General features: G+C 46.5%; 1 protein-coding gene across 3 annotated transcripts; it reads right to left on the bottom strand.

The window, feature by feature from the left end:
• Positions 1 to 1783: 1783 nt before the first annotated feature.
• Positions 1784 to 19516, bottom strand: LOC122380393 (kielin/chordin-like protein). 3 transcript variants are annotated; one of them, XM_043363538.1, is made up of 17 exons: positions 19162 to 19516; positions 12565 to 12711; positions 11248 to 11463; positions 10587 to 10703; positions 9994 to 10209; positions 9386 to 9508; positions 8221 to 8436; positions 7816 to 7932; positions 7203 to 7415; positions 6654 to 6857; positions 6192 to 6302; positions 5737 to 5940; positions 5040 to 5243; positions 4580 to 4687; positions 4143 to 4352; positions 2572 to 2671; positions 1784 to 2226 (listed from the first exon to the last, which is right to left on the bottom strand). In XM_043363538.1, exons 1-16 carry the CDS (start codon positions 19214 to 19216, stop codon positions 2580 to 2582), a joined length of 2553 nt encoding a protein of 850 aa, XP_043219473.1. In that variant the 5' UTR covers positions 19217 to 19516; the 3' UTR covers positions 1784 to 2226; positions 2572 to 2579. The 3 variants fall into 3 exon arrangements, with proteins under 3 accessions (XP_043219473.1, XP_043219476.1, XP_043219475.1); XM_043363541.1 differs by lacking the exons at positions 9386 to 9508; positions 9994 to 10209 and having other exon boundaries at positions 19162 to 19303; XM_043363540.1 differs by lacking the exons at positions 9994 to 10209; positions 10587 to 10703 and having other exon boundaries at positions 19162 to 19303.
• Positions 19517 to 21093: the final 1577 nt, after the last annotated feature.

Genomic DNA, 21093 nt, shown 5'->3' with positions numbered 1-21093 from the left:
GAAAAACTCTCTCCATATCTAGCGCCGCCATTTTGACTTTTTCGACCCCTGTGACGTCATCTTTGACCTGACCTGAAAATGACCTTTGTAAAAATTGTAGACCTTGTCCATGCGTATCCGATGCCGTTTACCGCTTGTCGCTATCTTGCTTCGTTCTCGAGATCTCAGGGGGGGGGGGCCGAATCGGCCCCCCCCGCCAGTTTCTTGTCCCGGCGGAGTCCGCCAGGAATAGGGTTAAAGGGACCCTCCCACCTTCAAAAAAGTTAATGAATTGGCACGAAAGTGATGTCGCTCGGTTCAGAAAGAGCGAAAACGAATATCTACCAAATTTCATCGAAAAATATTCACCGGTTTTCAAGATATTAGACTTTTACTTTTGTTTACTTTTTGGGATCTCCGCTGTTCCTAGCGACTTTATTTGAAAGTGCGGCATTTGTTGCGCGCAAAGCAGCATATACCACCGCGTGCTACCAAACGTTTTAGTAAAAGATCTAAAAATCGTTAGATCTCCGCTGACGTCACAAATTCTAAGGGGGCATACCAATGCACTAGCCCCTTAGAATCCGAAAACTGCAAGTTTGAAATTCCATATCTCCGAATTAAAGCATTTGTCGATGTTGTGAGTGCCCAAACCGGTATTTGCAGGCCATGGCCACCAATTTGGCTATCTCAACTCAAAACTAGTGTTAAGGTGGGAGTGTCCCTTTAAAATGACACACTGAATCGAAAATTGCACCCGTGACCCCTCTGTGTGCCCCTGAGGTCATGTCAGGTCACGAAAGGTCGCCATCGGTTTTTACAATAACTTTTGATATAGACGTGCTAGAGCGGTGAAAACACGCCAGATGTCATCAGCTCGACGATACAGATCGACTGATATGCAGCATGACCGTTTCGGTCAGGTCATGACCTTGACTTGAGGTCAAATTTTCAAAATGACCGTTCAAGGTCAACTTATAGTTCACTCGACGCGTCTCTATGAGAGGAACACGATGCTGGCAAAAGTTATGTGGCTCTCTTGAGTCGAAAGTTATTACCGAAAAACATTTGCATGAAACGACTATTTTTAGTTGTTGCCATTGCAAGGCACTTACCTACATGGTTCGACGCACACCACAAATCAAGCGGTACCGATACGGGGGGGAGGGAGGCAGTTAGTTTGATGCAGCGTGAAGCAAGGTGGGAAAATCTAAGTCAAATGAAGGTCATTTGATGTCTCTTTGTTATTCTTGCGCAGACCAATGTGAAATTGCATTTGTCCCGTATGGAAGGGAAAACCTACACCAATGTATTTCAATACATTGTCTAATACGATATTGAATCAAACCTCGAGGCATGTAGTTTTTATGAGCAAACAGTGAGCGTTCTCAGTAGGAACTCATCTCACTCCGTGACTCCGGGAGGACGAACTCATCGCACTTCGTAACTCCGTGAGGACGAGTCGACGGTACCCCTCGCCGCCCTCTCCTCAGCTATGCGTACATCACGTATGTCTACTATCTATTATTATGCATATTTATATCAATACAGTATCGATTATAACAATATAACTATAACGCATCTGTAATGTATCATGTTTCTGGTCGGGTATTCGGTACCCAATAAAAAGTGGGTGACGGAACTTTTCCTGTCTTCTCTTTACGAGCGACTCCATTAGCCAAAACAGTTTTTCTGACGAGATCGAAGAGGTGTGCGTGTACCTTTGCCGATTCTATCGTCAAAAGAAGGGATATTTAAGCGCATTTATCAGTCCTCTGATTAATGTGGAACACTCGCACGCATACTCGTTATTGAGAAGTATATTGCCAAATAAATGCCATTCACATATCACGGGACATGGACAGCAAACAGTTCTACAGGGCGTTACACCATTCAGTCGAACAGGCACATGACACTTTCTTTACTGACGTGCACCACATTTCTTCAGATGGCCACATGTGAGTGTTCAGAGACACCACTAGTGAATAAGACATCAAAACACCTTGCACGCTACCGGTCTAAGGCCGCACCGCTGCACGTGCTGATGCTGCCCTAAAACATCTAAATTCGACTGTCAGTGAGAGTGCTCGCCAAGGGGTAATGCCACCGCGAACGGCTTTTCATTCGGTGAGCAGCTGCGTCTGGTGGCAAACGGTGAGCTCTCACTGGTGAGAACTGGTGAGCGCTGGGCAGCTCCAGCCCGAGGCTGTCTTCGTTCGCCATCACCGGAGGGGCGGCTGGCCGACACTGGAACGAGAACAGAGGTGTTGCTATACCTGCTATGTTATGTAGTTATGTGCTATGTTATGTAGAGTTATGTTACGATGTGTTATTTGCCATTGATGCGTTTTAAAAGCTAAGAATCTTAAGCTACGTGCGTGCAAAGGAAGGCTGGCTGGAATATACAACTGCTCACTGCACAGCCTGTATTCATCTCATGGGTTATTGTTAATTAAACTGTAAAATAAATCTCTTAAATAACAATATTTGTCATTAACCGTGATAAGGATAGTCCTAATCTAACTGATATGCCGGTAATGTTAGTAGTTTCTGTCCTGTTGTGTTATGAATGTAATTTAACCGCTTTCTTACCTGTGCGATTACAGGATGCAGGCCTTCAGAGTACAGGCGCCACCGCAAGTGCACGTGTTGCACTCTTCCTTGTAAGTAGAGCCGGGAAGGCACTCTGCGTCTGAAATATGATAGCATTGTTATAAAGTAACTTGGTCGTACTCTTATATGTAGGTAACATGGCAACATGGTGGCTGGTTCACTGATTTCTGTATAAAAAAAAAACAAGTAACCGAAATGACGTAGCGATGGTAAGTACATTAGGGGAGAGTGGGGTAAGATGCCCAGGGTGGGAAAGACGCCCCATCCCCTCTAGCGGCGAAACAAAGAATCGGACCTGGAAATTAATGTTCTTAGCGTAAAGCGGAAGCCTGCCTTGTTAACTGCACAAAAATTTGCGAAGCTCAGTTGGGCAACGGCTGGCTGATAATTGCATGTTTTTTATTTGCTGCTTTCAAAAAATATTTTGGTATCAAAACATTGTAAATATCAAAGAAGGTAAACAATTTTTGCGCCCCTTGCTATAGTCGTGATACATTAGAATGTGTGTACTGTGTCCTAAACAGTTTGTTTCAGGGTGTAGTTTTATGGCTAACAAATTGTACTGATTTAATGTTACTTCGGTACCTTGGGGTAAGATGCCCCCTATCCTAATGGGGAAAGACGCCCCCCTAAATCCGTAGGCTGTCCTTCAAACAGCCCGTCAAATCATTTATTACATACTTGTGATGTAGACAAAAGCCGATCTGGGGCTATTGAGAGTCCAGTACGGTCGGGTGCTCCCCATGCCGGTCTCTCGGCCCACATAGCGACTTTTTGGGCGGCATCTGACTCTGAGAGCCCTCACGACGGCCTCTGTGGGCCCCATTATTGGCTCCAGGGCCCCTCACGACATCCTTTGAGGGCTCCTACGTTGGCCCCACGGGCCGCGCTGGCATCGGAGGTCCCCACGATGGGCTGGAGGGCCCTCAAGCATCATGAAGACCTATAAGAGCCCCACAGTGGTCTCCGAACGCCACCACGGAGGCTTGTTTGGCCGCGCTGGACTATGATGGCCCTAACGATGACCTCTGAAGCCCCTTACGACTACTTTTGAGGGCCCTTATGATGACGTTTGGTGTCTACTGCAGGCTCAAAGGGACTACTGATTCGTTCAGGCGATTCACGTGCCCATTTATGTCACTTATAGTGCAGGGGCATCTTTCCCAACGTCAGGGGGCGTCTTTCCCACCCTGTGGGGTAAGATGCCCCCTTTCACTTCTTCAGGAAAATGCTTAATAGCAAAAAAAGTTATAATATTTCAGGCACGAAAGTGTGATATTTTTGGAGAAAAATGATGTCGGCTTCCGTTGAAACTCCAAGTTTTTGCCTTCCCATCGTCATTTTCGAATAATATATGACATAGCAAAACCCTGGGCATCTTTCCCCACTCTCCCCTACCTATCAGGAAATTGAATGTTTTGTGACAAACTTGCAGCAAAGCAGCTATGGCTACCCGCGATTGCTTAGTATTCGACTGCACCCGTATCACGATATCACGACATATGTCCCAGGGTTAAGCTAAATATTTCTAATAAATTCCAAGCGCCCACCTTTCTCCTGGGTCTTGACGATGCCCTCGTGGCACATGACCCTCCTGCCGGCGCGCTGAGGCAGGTCGTCGGCGCCGCTGCAGGTCTTGGGCTCCTCGGCCGTCTGGCCCGGCTTGCAGGCCTTCCTGGTGCAGCCGTAGAACTCGCCGTTGACGCACTCGCAGTCGTTATCACACTCGTCGATGAACGACTTTCCGTGAGCACAAGCTCCTGAAAACGCGTCACAAATGCTAGGTGTCACTTGTAAACCTAAGATGCTGGAAGACCTGGGTGAATTGGAATATAAAGTTTTTTTAACATAAACAAAAATTTTGTTTTTTAACATTTTAAATTTAGTTTTTGTTTTTTAATATAAAGTTTTTGGATTTTTGTGTCATTTGGCTATAAGCAGTGCTCACTGCATTGCCAGTAAATACACGTGAGAAAGGGCAGCTCACCTTGCTTCGGAGCGCATTCCTTCAGAGTGCAGCCCATCTGACCCTGTTCTCCGCAGAAACAGCTGTTGCAGTCCTCTTTGAACAGGGATTTTGGAATGCAGGAATCCTCTGAGGGAGAACACACAAATTGGTATAGGTACGTACATTGGTGGCAACTATGATAGCAGAGTCGTAGACGCTTGGTACACGCTGATAAACTTCTCGTATTGAATTGTATTGAAAAGTGTTGAAAATCGGTCCGGTAACTTGCTTTTAAGCCCAAGAATAGCTCAGATCACAGCGGTACCTACCTTTGTCGCGTTATAGAATTATCACAAAATGACGCAACATGCAAAGCAATGTTGATATTTTTTATGAAGTGCATCATGGGTCCCAATCAGCTTGAATGATCTCCAAACATCCTTCATTACGTGCAACCAAGTGATGCTATAAATCCCTGTCCCGTTGTCCGCCTTCTTACCCTTATTCTGGAGCTTGACGATGCCGTCGTGGCAGAAGACGCGCTTGCCCTTCCTCTCGGGCAGGTCAGCGCTGCTCGTGCAGGTCATGGGTTTCGCGCCGGTCTGGCCCGGCTGACACGCCTTGTACGTACACCCGTAGCCGTCACCGCCGCAAGTACAGTCGTTGCCGCACTCGTCGATGAATTCCAGGCCGTGAGGACACTCTGCAAGCACAAATAGTGTTGGCGTGAGTCGAGGGTGGCTGTGCTGTTCAAGAAACTCCGTTGCTAGACGGGTAAAATATTTCCTAAAACATATAATTCCTAACGAGTATGGGCACGTGAGGGCGCATTAAGTAAAATCGTAAAATGTTGCAAATATATGAGTGGTATGCATCGCGCATCGAGCACATTCGTCCATGCTTCTTGTTACCTTTAGTGCTGACCGTCCAGTGTCTATATGAAACTCAGTTTTTGTTTTGGTTAGGCCTCTTGGTCTATTCAGAGTTAGGACCATTTCAGGGATTTTGGATGAGACTTGACAGTTCAAGTTAAATACCTTAGACTGAATCGATGGCATGGCACTGCTGCATGGTACCGGCTCAGTCAATGCAGTTGGGACGGGAACATCTCGTTGGGAGAGACAGCCCATCCACTCAGTTAGTCGTCCCGGAAGGGTTTAATCCTAGCACAGCGCGGACAGCGCACGAGCACTCACTGGTGGAGGGTCCGCAGGTACTGAAGAACGGCCCAGACTCGGTCAGTACCGTGCCCGGCGGGCACGGCTCGCCGGGCATGACGGTGACGTCGCCCGGGTTACCGATGGCGCAGGGGCAGTCGTAGCAGTCCCTGGCCTTGTTGTAGGACTGGCCGCAGTCTTGGGGACACTCTGGCAGGCCGTCCTCGCAGGTCACCGTCGACTCTGCCGGGACATAACGGTGGTCCGGTCAGCGCCAGCATCCACCACAAGAGCTTCCAGTCGCAGAAGTACCCCGAATAGCGGTGGATTTCCTTCAGTGAAAGGCGATGAGGATATCACAACATCATTACGCCTGTTGCTGTGTTGCTGCTATATCTCGCCTTCAGACACCTAACTAGATATTCTTTTCACTATTACACGCAATGATCGACATGCATCGCGCAAATCATATCGACTCCGGTGGCGGAACCCACCCGACTCCTCGCCGACGCAAGCTTTCAGAGTGCAGCCACTCTTTCCAGTGTCACTGCAGAAACATTCGTTGCACTCATCGTTGAAAACCGCACCGGCCAGACAGGTCTCATCTGCAAACAGAAGTATTGGGCTAAATAAAGGGCGAAACGGGCAACTACTTTATAAACTTATCACGGCTCATGCCGGTGCTTCGCGAAAAATGTCATGTTGAGGTGAGAGATTCTGCTTTTGGCTTCCATGTCTAGCGTTTATTGAAATGTTTCCCGAAATATTGTTTCCAATTTGACCTCAGCCCCAGGTTCAAACCTTGACACAAATAAAAGTTTCCATTTGTGTTTTGTATGCCTTTTGACAGCACATCCTTTTTAAGAGTAAGACGTATTGGATTGCAGCAGCTCTTCCAGAAATTGAGCGCACTCTTTCGGAGAGTGATGCTACTCACTGCACAAACATAAACTCACCATTGTCCTGCACCTTGACGATACCATCATGGCAGAAGACGCGTCGGTTTGCCCTGTACGGCAGGTCGGCCGTTCCACTGCACGACATGGGCATCATACTGATCTGCCCCGCGCGGCATTCTTTCCGCGTGCAGGCGTACTTGCCCTCCAGGCAGCGGCAGTTGTTGTCACACTCGTCGATGTACTCGTCTCCGTATCTGCATTCTGAGGACGGAACGGGACCCTCAGTGAGTGGGGACTAGTGAAACCAATCTTGAACATTTGCGAACAGCTAAATCATGCTGATTGAAAAGCGTATGATTTAGCCGGTAAGCATTGCGGCTATTTGGGCTGTGGAGTGGAAAAGCGTGAGAGATTTTGCTTTGCTTATCGCTTATGCTGAATTAAGATGTGGACGGTACCCGATTTTCGTAATATCCAACTAATTGTAGATATTTTATGCGTGTCGGGAGATGGAGAAACAGCTTTTGAATAAAGCTTCCATCAAAGGCAGTGGGCATAAGAATAAGCCCAAATCATTTCAGTTTTCACAAATGTCTGTATCCGTACTTTTTTCGTGCAGCTTGACGATGCCGTCCTCGCAGACCACCTCGGCGCCGGCTCGGGAGGGCAGGTTGTCGGAGCTGGTGCACCGCATCGGTACCTCCGGCCGCTCGCCCGGCTTGCAGGCCTTGAACGTGCACCCGTAGAATTCGTTGTTGACGCAGGTGCAGTCGTTGTTGCACTCGTCGATGAAGCCTGGCCCGTATGAGCAGCTGGAGTCTGCCGGCAAACAATGGTGGATACCTTGCTTAGTGGTGATTTTGATGGGCATTTAAACACTCCCCTCAGCTTCATGGCAGAATGTAAGAAAGCCAACTCCAGCTGAGGCGGATTAAAATATTTGGAGAGTTGATGCATCACATCCTGCTCGCAGTTTGGCCTGCATAACAACAGCGGTTTCTGGTAATGATTGCACTCAGATTGTTAATTTACCGAAGGAATCAAATTTACTCTACGAAAGATGAGTGCAGGACCTGAAAGAATTCTCGAACCCATTGGTCACAATAAGGTCACAAAGTTCACAACAATCGACATGAAATTATAGTTATGTCGATTATTATAGTTTGCAAATATTCTCGGGCCGAGATTTAGTTTATACCCAACACCTTCACCGACTTACCGGTTCTCAGATCAATGCACGCCTTCAAAGTGCACGCTTCCGCCCCGGAGTCGGAACAGCGGCATGTGTTGCAGTCTTCCTTATCCTTAAAGACGGAGCCCGGCAGGCACTTAGCATCTGAAACAGCAATCAGCTCAATTGCAATAAGGACAGCCATGAGCCAACATACTGTAACTGTCGCGATCGGCATGCCTTCTCTGGGTACTTTGGATACGGCTCAGAATGCCTATAATTTGTTCAGCTTGTTGACGAGGCATGACGGTCTAGAAACAAAGTTTTGCTTAAACTATTTTTGGGTAGAGGTTGCCAAATCCTCATCAAAATAATTATATGTAAAAAATGTGAATGTCATCAAAGCATTGCCAGCTATCTTCAATGCTGAGCGGGTTTAAACGGCTGACCCACCGCTCGGCTGTGTTTTGACGATGCCCTCGTGGCAGAAGACGCGCTGTCCGGTCCTCTTGGGCAGGCCGTCGGCGCCGCTGCAGGTCTTGGGCTTCTCGGACGTCTGTCCTGGCTTGCAGAGTTTCCTGGTGCAGCCGTACTTGCCGTCCGCGATGCACTTGCAGTCGTTGTCACACTCGTCAATGAAGCTCTGTCCGTGCTCGCAGGTCGGTCCCTCTGTAACAATTACACCAGCATTGTCACCAACTCTCCTAAGCGCTAGTGAATGAAGACAAGCTGAAGCGACTGAGCGTTGATTTTGAACGCACTTTGAGCATGGGATTCAATCCTACAAAATGGCGAACAATGCGACTCAAGAAAACATTACTTAAAACAGAATTAAGAAGCAGTACGTACCAGGGTTGTGCTCGACTCAAAAAAATTTGCCGACTCACCTCATCATTCAACTTCAGAATGCCCTGACTCAACTCTGACTCAAACAAGGAGCTGATTTTTTCCCTTGACTCGACTCATGACTCAAGCGGCTCAATGAAAATATGAGTTGACTCAAACTTGACTCAAATTTTTTGTTGAGTCAAGTGTGTTGAATCAAAATTGACTCAGATAAAAAAGTTGTTGAGCGGGGGGGGGGGGGTGAAAAAATCCGGCAGAAGGGCCAGGCCTATAAGTTGTTAAGCGGGGGAGAATGAAAAACTTGTACTATATATTGTTTCTAGAAAGTTTAGTCAGCTGACTCATGTTCCTAAATGTTTTTGACTCAACTCAATGTCAAAAGTTATTTTACTGACTCAACTCTGACTCAACTCAACACCTTAATATTTTTGTCCGACTCAACTCTGACTCAACTCAACAGCTCAACATTTTATCCGACTCGACTCAAATCTGACTCATTTGAGTCAGAGTTGAGTCAAATTTCTGACTCGACTCATGAGTCAAGCACAACCCTGGTACGTACTCCTTATAATTTATCATCAGTGCGTTTTGTGTAGTGTCTAGCAACTTACGTTCGGTTAAATAGTGAATACCCACCCCCACAATCATGGCCGGGCTATTCGTTATAGGACGCGTCAGTTCCACAATTCTGTCATGCACGGCTGAGGCTAGAAACGTATACCCGCTATCGCCGATTCGATTTCAATTTCAGCGATGATGTATGTGCACGTACCGGGTCCTGGTAGTGGTTTTACGCAAAACTTCAAAGTGCACGCAGCCACGCCCGCATCGGAGCACCGGCAAGTGTTGCAGTCTTCCTTGTCCTTGAATACGGAGCCCGGCAGACAATCGGCATCTGTAACAACGCATTTGTGCATCAGCGTATATTGCAGACACGATACACAGTCAACATTAATAGTCCTGCTGCCGGGTGTTGTAGGACCTCTGCAGCATCAGCTGCTGGATAGGGACTTGCGAAGCTTCCTACCTCTGACTGAGTGCAGTTTGTTACAAACCTGCAAGATCGTGTCCGCAAATTCCGAGCTCCCACAATCCAACCCAGATCCAAATTCATTTTCGAAACAAAATTCATTTAGCATAAACTGAACGAAAGTTTGATCACGACTAGGCATATAAGATAAAAATATGCAAAAGCAAGAGCAGAAGTTTAGAATGTTTACTCATTTATACTCGTAGCTAATCTCTTATTACCTACAGGCTACATAATAAGAGATTAGCTGAAGTAATTAATCGTTCTGGCTTAGGAGGTAGTCTTTGTAAAGCTGTACTTCATCCTAAATTATCAAAAAAACAAAAAAATCCAGAGCGCGCACCACCCACCGCTCGGCTGTGTTTTGACGATGCCCTCGTGGCAGAAGACGCGCTGTCCAGTCCTCTTGGGCAGGCCGTCGGCGCCGCTGCAGGTCTTGGGCTTCTCGGACGTCTGTCCTGGCCTGCAGAGTTTCCTGGTGCAGCCGTACTTGCCGTCCGCGATGCACTTGCAGTCGTTGTCACACTCGTCAATGAAGCTCTGTCCGTGCTGGCAGGTCGGTCCCTCTGTAACAATTACACCATCTCATAGCATTCACCATATCGCGCTGAGCGCCGGTATGTTATGAACAGACTGACAATTTATTTGATTTTATGCACTTTGAGCAGAAATCAAAGTTACACAATGGTAAAAATGCGGCTCAAAATCATAGTCGAACATTACTTGCTCTCTATTTTGTTATCAAACGCATCTACGCACATAGGTACCTATATTTGCGACGCGTGTATTACATTCTGTTGAACAGTGAATGTCCAATGCCCATCCCAATTATTTGTGACCGGGTTGGTAGTAATGATATGACGTGTTAGGTCGACAACCTTGTCATGCACGGCTGTAGGCGAAAACGTCTTTGGCCAGTTCGAATTCAGCGCTTTGTGCTTACTGGGTTCTGGTGTAATGCACAACTTGAAAGTGCATCCAGCCACGCCCCTATCGGTGCACCGACACGTGTTGCAGTCTTCCGCGTCTTTGAATACAGCACCCGGCAGACAATCGGCATCTGCAACAACGGTCAACGCGTTCATGTGTCAGCACATTCATGTCACATTCCCGGCCATGCTGCCAGGTGTTTTAGGTGAATTCGCTCGGATAAGATGTGCATTGTGCAAAGGAGAAAACAGCGTCGCTTTGAGATACTAACGGAAAACTGCGAGGGGTGCTCAAACAACTCCCAGCACGGCGAGGTCAAATTCGTAACACCCCAGGAGTTGCGGAGCGGCCCTTGCCTATTTAGGTGGAGTTCGATATATAACTCTGCACATCTTGTCGGCACATTCACCGATTCATTATAGCAAACCGAAACAAAACCGATTCAGCATAAACTGAAAGCAACTTTGATAGGCCATAAACGATCAGAGAAAATGTAAGAGAAGTAACAGAAAATATAGAAAAAGCAACTGAGACTTCGCATAATGAACTATAGTGCAACCGTTAACTATAGTGCAGCTGTTAGGTACTGGTTTAAATGATGCGTAGGTAAAGTCAAACCGGCAAAATCATACTTCGTCCTAAATTATCAGCAGTCTAGAGCACGCGCCACCCACCGCTCGGCTGTGTTTTGACGATGCCCTCGTGGCAGAAGACGCGCTGTCCAGTCCTCTTGGGCAGGCCGTCGGCGCCGCTGCAGGTCTTGGGCTTTTCGGACGTCTGTCCTGGCTTGCAGAGTTTCCTGGTGCAGCCGTACTTGCCGTCCGCAATGCACTTGCAGTCGTTGTCACACTCGTCAATGAAGCTCTGTCCATGCTGGCAGGACAGCGGCTCTGAAAGATGCCAACAATAATGCTCATGGTTCATCTTAGATTCAAGACTATGCGTACCGATTAGAGGTGGCAAAATGTGGACCCGAGGACCCGGTCCAAAGAACCAGTCTGGACCCATATGGGTCCAGACCGGTTCCTGGAACTTTTCTGACGGGTCCAACCGGGTCCTACCATTAACTATACATCTTGCACACTACACATTACCGCAAAATATGAAGTGAATGTTTCTTTGCACACAGTATCTCATGAGTATTCCCAGTGGGAAATAGGCTGTTTTACATGATGCAACTAATGATACCTACAAGTAGTTTGTATTAATTGACTTTTGGGGAACGGGTCCAACTGGTTCCGATTCCAACTAAGACCGGGTCCGACTGGTTCCAGAAATGTCCAGCCGGGTCTGGTTCGAGTCTGGTTCCCAAAATTTTCATCTTTTGCCACCTCTAGTACCGATTTCACACATTGGTTATACGGAACTGCTTTATTTTTTTTCTAAATCTCCATTGTAAATGTTTGTTTCTAAGATATTTGAATATGAAATAGTGATGTCGGTACACTTAAGGCCTGGCTACACTATGCGTTTTCTGCGTGCGTTTTTTGCGAGTTTGCGTGTTTTGCGTGATATCGTTCTAGAAAAAAAGTTATTATTAATATAACATCTTTAATATTTATATAAAAGTTAAAAACCGTTCATATTAATTAAAAGTTTATATGAAAAACATATAACTAAAACGTAATGTCGTTTCTTTCTAGAACGATATTCCGCAAATCACGCAAACTCGCAAAAAAAAACGCACGCAGAAAACGTATAGTGTAGCCAAACCTTTACAGCGAACATGCAAATTGCAATATGCCATTATTCTTCTTCAACCAAAAGTACCTACCTAAGCACACTATGCAGCCATAGTCCTAAGCAGCCAACTACACCATTCAACAAATACGTTATATTAATACGTCTTGTTACCAGCTGGAAAAACTACACACACCTCATTCTTTTGCATGCATGTCATTCCTCTCATCTCTGCAATCATCTGCCATTACAAGGCGACATATACCTTCTTCATCGCCTGTCCTCTTATAGGTGGTGACCCCTCTCCATACCTGGTTCGGGCAGCGGCACCGGCTCGGGGGGCTGCACCAGCGGGCTATCCCCGCACCTGCAGAACACGCACTTCTCGTTGCGGCTCACATAGCCGCAGTCCTGAGGACACTCGGTCTGTCCGTTGCAGAACTCTGTGTCGCTCTCAACTGTAACGGTAAAGAAAGGCGATGTTAGCTGCCTATATTGGTCAATTGTCGGTATTGTGAGTGGATTTTTGACAAAATGATTATCTTTTGAAACGAAAAGGAACCTAACAAATGAGAAAGAGGCGGATAGTGAAATAGCTCTCAACGATTTGCTGATATTATTCTGACAATGTTTCATTGGATCAGAGATCGCGAACGGTAGATCAATGTTGATTGATCTTTTTGTTGGACATTTAGGTGCATATCGGTGAATATCGAATGAGCTATAGCGTTGTAGGAATACGCGCTCTAAAGCTCTTCTATCCTTTTCGCTAACGTGTCCTTGCAGATAAGGCCTAAAGGTCAACAATGCTGATTTCAGAATAGGAGAGGCAAACTATTCGAAATGAACGTTTTTGTAAGCAACGAACACTCTTTTCCTATATGCTTTTATACTAATCCAGCATGATGTTGATTTATCCAGCATTGTGGTCCACGAATGAACTTACATCTGAACTTGGAAGGTCACCTTCAGAATAATGACATCACGTCAAGGTGACCTCAACTAACGTCTTCGAAATGGTAACCTTCCACATTTTCTGCTTCGTATTTATGTATAGCACTACGTATTCAGGACGTTTTCATTGCTCCGTGTCATGGCTCTATCCCTCCAAGGGACCGCTGACCAGTACCTTCAGTTGATATGTTTTGACGAGACCCTCACATGTATTGAACATAATGAACATTATATAATCAAAAAAGTAGTGACCATCACGATTCGAGAGCTGTGAAGCCGAAAACGCATCAAAAGTGACGATCTCTGAATGACCAGGCACCACTGGACAGCGAACAAAACATTTGACCTTATGCAGATTGCAGAGCTTAGCGATGATCCATCTTAGCAACCCCAAAAACACCTGCCTCAACTCCGAGCGCAAAGCCTCTGAGTGTCTCTCCCTGTCTGGTGCCTGACATCTTTACAGTTTGTTATCGTCTGCAGGCACCGGCAAAAAACCACCGAGAAGAGCCTTGGACATAGCAGCACAGCAAAACAGACTGCAGCCTCATTCAGCATTCTGTTTGGAGCGCGACCTTGAATCCCAAAGTGCGTGGCCTCCGTGGCAAGATGGCTATCACTGTGTGCAGAGGTCCCCCGCGATGTTACTCTGCCCTGAGGCTATTTAGGCGGCGTCCGCGTGCGTCCGATCGGGCCCACCTGGTAACAGTCACGGCTCGGGCGGCCGGGCTGTCAGAGAGCGAACAGAGGCACAGAGAGGCCGGGCAGGTCCAACTCAGCACAGCCAAGGACAACGTCCACCGGCGGCGCTGGGCCCCAGGCTACCTACATGGGCACCCGGCGGGGCTGGTTATACACCACACACGCCGCGTCAGCACTGTGTACCGAACACAGAGCGCAGCCCACACATGGCGAGTGGGGAGGTCGAAAACGGCGTGACTGGCGGGGGCCGAGCCGAGGCCGGCTTGATCCTGTATGTTCTGTGGCCGATTTCATAAAGCTTGGTAGTATTTTACCCCAAGGTGCATGTTGCGCCATTTAAACCGCGCCCAAGTGTGGGGGGTGTTTGAACACCCCCCCTACGGTTTTTCCAAGATATCTCAAAAACGGCGGCGCGGAGCGCCGCCGTTTTTGGTACACCTTATCATACATCAATTCTACACATGTTGTGAAAATTTCAGACCAAGGTCATTCAAGGTCAGGTCACCAGGTCACTTTAAGTGACCTCACCTCATAAAAAGTTTCAATGTCTGCCATAGCTACACCGAGTGGCCGATCACTTTGAAACTTTCAGCGATTGATGAGGGTAACTGTATCTATAAAGTGTTTATCTCGGAATTTTGATATCGGTGACCTAAGGTCAGGTCAATTTTGCGGCCTCTCCATTACCTATAAGTCAATGGGAGAAAATTGAAAAGCGTCTGTTTTGCACGAACGCTATTCTAGACACTCTCAAACATCGAGATGTAGGTAAAATTGACACACTGAACCGGAAAATGGCAACTGTGACCCCTCGTTATGTCCCCGAGGTCATCTCAGGTCACGAACAGAATCTAACAGTTTTTCGCTAATAACTTCTGATAGAGGCGTGCTAGAGCGCTGAAAACGCCTTAGATGTGTTCGGCTCGACGTTGCGGATCGACTGATATGCAACATGACCTTTTCCGGTCAGGTCATGACCTTGACCTGAGGTCAAATTTTCAAGTTGACCTTTCAAGGTCAACTGATAGTTCATTCGACGCGTCTCGATGAGAGGAACACGATGCTGGCAAAATTAATGTCATGTCTCTTTTGAGTCAAAAGTTACCGCCGAAAAACCGATTTTCGTAAAAACGGCTATTTTTGGAGTTTTTGCCCTCTGGAGGCTAAACCGTTGACCTGAGGTCAAATCTGAGAACATTACTCAGAAAGCTCTGTAAAAGGGCTATCGAATGCGCTTTTCCGCGGCGCTGTAGCTCTATCGGTTCCCGAGAAAGCCGTTGGCAGTTTCCAAAATGTTGAAATAGTCAACATTTTACCTTTGGTGACCTCTGGTGACCTGACCTTTGACCTGACCCAAAAAATGACTGTAGTGTTTTCGTCCTTATTTTGGACGTTCTTTCGATTGCCGCTTACCGCGTGTCGCTACGTGGCCCAGGAGCCGAGTTAGAAGGGGGGTGTTCAAACACCCCCCACACCAGGTCGTGGAAAATCCAGACTGACACTGGGGCGCGGGATAGACCCCGGTACGGCTCTCGCGAGATTAAGCGTTAGGTTTTGCACTTTTACATTTCCGGTTATATTTCAGAAACTAATCGATCTACGATGAAGCCATTTTTCACGATCATGGCCGGCTTGTGAACCAACAAGTCGATCGCATCTTCAACACTTTAAAGCTTAAGACGACGAAGACATAGCCTGATGTGTACAAAATTTTCTAGGTGCAAAACCTGCCGTTAAAACCCGCGAGACCTGTACTTGGTGGCTTCGATCACTGATCAGCTCGGAGGATGTTTTATGCACAGGTTGTGTGTCGGTATTCGTTTATTTTGGGCTGTAATTTACCTTTATCTTCCACTTAAATCATAATTAGAACATCAAATGTTTATGTCCTTAAATCCTACATGAAAGTATTCGGGCGAAATTTGCAATCAAAAGTGCGCCCAGCGTATGATACCCTTTTATGAAATCGGCCGCCTGTGGCACCAGTCAATGTTAGCTTGCTCCTCTCAACACGGATTGAGACTCTGGGAAGTGGGAAGCCCCTTTGACAAATGAAATCAACATTCATTTAGAGAAACACAGGATGCATTGGAGATGGAAAACTGGTTGGTTGATTACCTATGCCATCGCCTCATGCTCACAGTCTGCAGCTAAAAATGCAACCATAAACACAGTCGGCATTCAGTGCAGTGTCTTCGATCGAGAGAAAATGTGCATTGGTCATATTCTAACTCATTCCACAATAGCCGTGGTCGAATTCATGTTTGTTGTAAGAACACGTTCCTTGATTTTTCATAAAATGTAATGACGTTAAAATCATTAATATATACCTAATGTTTGTGAAACTAGTCCCAGGTCCTATCATCATAAACAAATTGATGTGAACTTCGTATTCTGTTTTATTATATTTCAATTCTTTTGATTTCTAAAATTTCCGTGTGAAGCCTCACATAAATGCACTGATTTCGGTTGAAAGGGACTATTCGTCAATTTTCTAGAATGCTTCATTTTTTTGTAGCTATTATCTATTTGCTTTTCAAATTATCTAAATTTGGCTCACCTACTCCTCACCTAGGTCACCTCAGGCCTGAAGCAATACCTCCGAAATGCACAGAAATGTAAAGCAGTGTTCTCACAAAGACCATTAACGACCTGAGCACTCAGTCGAAACTTTCGCCCTCAGGAACCATGGACATCAGGTGATAAGGCAAAGTTCATCACTACCCTTGTTTGGTACAGGCATGGATCCGTTCCCGCATATGGTCGCGGCCGTGGAAAACATGACCCGCACCCCCGCTTCCGGCTATGAGGGACGCGCTGACTTGCATGGCCGGTGGTGGGTACACACGGGCTCTGTTCGTTTCGCTGCGCATGACAGCCGACCGGGGCTGGTTGAACCCCTCTGTGAACCATGTACCGCTGACCTCGCGCCGCACCCAGTCAGGGTCACAGCGGGGTGTGCAAATGACAAATAACGACTCGCAAATAGCCAATGAACACCGTGGGGCAGCACCGTTCCGGGCAAGTGCCAAAACTAAGTAATTGTCGGCAATTTAGGCGTAATGAAATTGACGTTCAACGCTGGCCTACCTGTTGACCCTGAGGCAACTTTATTGTCTAGAGCCAGGTGACTCTATACTCTATAGTGGTTTGCAGTCTGTTGTGAGGTTACCATGGCAATGGCGACACCGTAGCGTTTCGTGCCATCGACTAGCACGAGTGCAGCTAGGTGCAAAACAGGATGCAGAGCCTGGTATCGCGCCGGCCCGGAAGTAACGATCGTGAAAGCCAGCCCAGCCCCAGCACGCACACATCATGTCCACGCACACAGCGAGTCGAAACAAAACAGACTTGTTAAAACCGGGACAACGTTGGAGTTGAAGCATGTTGTCCACGTTTTCCAAGCAATGTGCAGGCTGCAAGGGTTTGTCATGGAAAATGAAATATAATATACCTATCACGGCTCAAAGGGTTCCTCAGTAAACAATGTGGTTCCAGTTCTTTGACAACAAAACTTGATTGAACACAAAATTGGCCAGAAGTGATTGATCGACTAGGGAACAGAAAACACCGTCCTGCAGGTAAACAGCCGTTCGAACGTGATTGACCCGTAAAAGTGCTGCTGAATGTTGAAAATATCCGCGCTCCACTGGGCTATTTTGGTAGAATCGAGGTTGAAGTGTGGGGGAGGAGGAAAGTCTGGCGACAATGGCGTGACCAGCCAATGAAATGCTCGGGTGGTTAAAAATAGTCTTCATGGGGACGGGGAATGGCTCGGTCTTCAAGGCAGGTAATGACTTTCATGAGCTTTGGGCATCATTGTCGGTTCATTATCTTTTTGTAGCATGCTAAACGAATGTTAGGTTGCTGTTTTTAATGCCCGTTCTAAATTTGGAATTGTTTTGCCTATGCGCGACGCGCGTTGCACATGTCTTTCATGCGCTTATGGTAACGTTCAAGATTAAGTCGACATTACCCAAGTCATTCATTCACATTGCAGAATATTTTTTTTCTGGCAAATCATTTTTTCACGGTTTCGAACGTGAGCCGAGTCGACTTCACACGAACGGAAAGGGAAACTGCTTTCAAGGTCTTCCGTGACCTACGCAGCAACAAGTGATAAGCGGATTCAAAGGATCGCAATAGATTCCGCCGTAAGCATCGTGATAATTTTTTCGCGAAGGCAAAAAGCGATGCCATTTGAAGTCAACGAAGGTCAAGCTTTGCCATTGTTCGACTGACGTTGACAATATGTGACAGATGATGCCATAGATTGCGAGTTAAATATGGAGCACCTTTTGTACCTATAATGTAGCCTCGGCTGGCCTCTTTTTTACAAACGGCTTTGGTATAGGAAAAGGTCCTGATATGACTGATTCATCACATGTCATGTTTGTACAATAGCCTTGCCCCTGTTATAACTATGTCAATCACCATTGCATTACCATTACCTTTAACAATATTTTTCCAATGATAGTGTTTCCTGTGACCTGATAAGCTCAAATATGGGGATTGAACGCATTTCAAGATCATGACCTATGAATTCTAATGTGGCATGCTGCGTATCAGTTGCCTTGTCTAACACTTTTCTATGTTTTGTTTTTATCAAAAATGAACGGCCGAAAAAAAATGTGAGCTTAACTGACCTTACTTGACCATCAACCCATCATTGATGACTGATTATATAAGTCACTCATAAACATCATCAATAAAAGGATCACCGCTGCCTTCTATGGAAAATAGAACCTTTATAGTACGAGTAATCCACCGAGCGGGTGGGCCGGTCCGAATGCTTATCTGATTAAAAGTGATAAATGTGGAATATTTCAGATTTATTAAACTGTATTCACTTACGGATCCATTATGGCGGTCTTGGACGTTACAGGTGGGGGCATACCCCAAAAAACTTGTTTTCCAAATAAAAAACTCATCGGATTTCGATTCATTGCGCACTGCTGTGCAGTTGAAAACAAACTTTTCCTTATAAAAGCCGTTATATTTTCTTTTTATTCTTGAAAAACTGCAACTGGTAGTCGATTTCGGGCGCTGCGGGGGGGGGGGGCGGGCATTTACCCAAAATGACTCCCCCCTGGTTCCGCCAGTGACTGTACATATTCTCGATTGAGGCGTCACTGTGTGATACCTGCTTTGTTCCCTACAGCACGTAACTGAAACCTTTCCTAGGGAAACAAAATAAAATGCACAAAAATACAGACTCTATCGCGCTCACATCCGCTCCCACTGCGACTCACCTGGCACCGCCGCGGCGGCGGCGACGAAGCACACCAACAGCACGAGCCGGAGCATGGTGAACCACTGTCCGGCACGGCCCGGGGGCGGCGGCTAAATAGGCGACCCACCGCCGCCACCGCCCGCCGCGCCGGCTGGCCGGTCGCCGTAGCCGGGCACCGGGCGGAGTGCGCCCGCCAGACCAGAACAAACCCGAAGGCACATACAGCCAGCTCCACACGGCATTCGGAGAGAATTCCTTACCTAGATGTGCGGTCTTAAGTGTGCATTTGTCCGTGAAACGTATGTGCCGTAGCTTGTATGAAACATGCCCCTGTCTTTTCCCCTCGATATGTTTGAGTTGAATAAATTTAAGGTGCTTTCATTTGTTTCTGCATGTCTCTATGAAAACTTATGATCGGAAGTTTGATGGTTACCTGTTGTGACCTAACATGGCCTGAGGGGTATAAAAGGGAGTCGGGATCATGGTTCAAGTTTTTTTTTCTAATTCCTCATTCAATATCAATTTCTCATACGACATAAAATCCTTCCGGGCGGAGGGAGAATAGGGTTACTTCTAAAGGTACTCCAACTCAGCTCAGTTTAACACCTACCAAAGATTTTTCAGTAGTGTGGTGTGGTTCAATGCTTAACCCTCGCCCTGGCAGGGCATTTTTCATAACACGGCCTGGCAGGGGGGGTCGATGCGACCCCCCCCCCCCTGGCGATTGGCTCCTATGGCACCTAGAAGCACCAAATTTGGTAGGTAGGTGGGCCCCTTAGTGTTCTCGCCCCTGTGCAAATTTGGTTGCTCTAGGTCAATATTTAGGGGGGGGGGTTTGGGAGTATAAATGTAAAAATATCGCTAAAAACAGGTAAAAAGTTTTTTTCATTTATAACGTTTGATCTAATTAAGATAGAGAGCAAAAATAAAAGCACCAGTGAGCTCAGCACGTCAAGGCGCGTCGAATGGTGTACTTTTTAGCTTGCTCAAGTGTACTTAAAGTTTTTCTTAAATTTTAAGTAAACTTTAATTAATTAATTAAGTTAAAATTAACCAAATTGCATCATATCGCATATCATTCGATTCGACTAATCACAAGGAATACAATGACACCATTTTTAAGCTCTAGCGTCATTATGTGCCAGTTATTGGCAAAAACATCATTTGACCTCAGTTGACCTCATTTGACCTAACCCATGGATAAGTACACCAAACAAAGAAGCACTAAGTGACCTGCTGTTAAGTACTGTGGTTTCAAAGCATAAAAGTGATAGAACGAAGCGCATATCTCCAGTATTTTCCGAATTTAGTATTTTCCCCTAGGCCTAACATTACGACGTAATGACCTCTAACTGACCTCAGGTCAGTGACATAAAAATCCCGAACTATATGTTATAAAACTCGGTGAACTTAGCACACCCTGAGAGTTTGAAGAAAATCAGTCAAAAACTGTGAGCTGGACAGGTGCAAAAAGAAAATTGAAATTTGACCATGACCTTGTACCGGTTTTTCTGACCTGGTGACCTGACCCAAGGTCACCTGGACCTGAAATTTTTATGTCATATGTAAAAAGGCTGCCCCATAGGCCGTGCCAAATGTGGCGGCGCTGCGCGCCGCCGTTTTTACGCTATCTTCGAAAATCCTTAGGGGGGGGGTCACATCGACCCCCCTCTGCCAGGGCGAGGGTTAAAGAAATCGCCTATAGGTATCCTCTGCTGCCGATCTCTCTCTCTCTCTCTCTCTCTCTCTCTCTCTCTCTCTCTCTCTCTCTCTCTCTCTCTCTTTTGTCACTCTTTCTCTCTCTCCCTCTCTCGCTCTCTCTTTCTCTCTTTCTCTCTCTCACTTTCTCTCTTTCTCTCTCTCTCTCTCACTTTCTCTTTTTCTCCCTTCCTTGCCTGATTCTTTCCCGTTTACTAGTGAACAGTTCGCTAGCCTACATTTCCTTCTCCCA

The sequence above is a fragment of the Amphibalanus amphitrite genome, unplaced genomic scaffold, assembly GCF_019059575.1.
Source record: "Amphibalanus amphitrite isolate SeventyFive unplaced genomic scaffold, NRLGWU_Aamphi_draft 000097F_arrow, whole genome shotgun sequence".
Lineage (NCBI taxonomy): Eukaryota > Metazoa > Arthropoda > Thecostraca > Balanomorpha > Balanidae > Amphibalanus > Amphibalanus amphitrite.
This window is presented reverse-complemented; position numbering and strand designations above follow the sequence as displayed.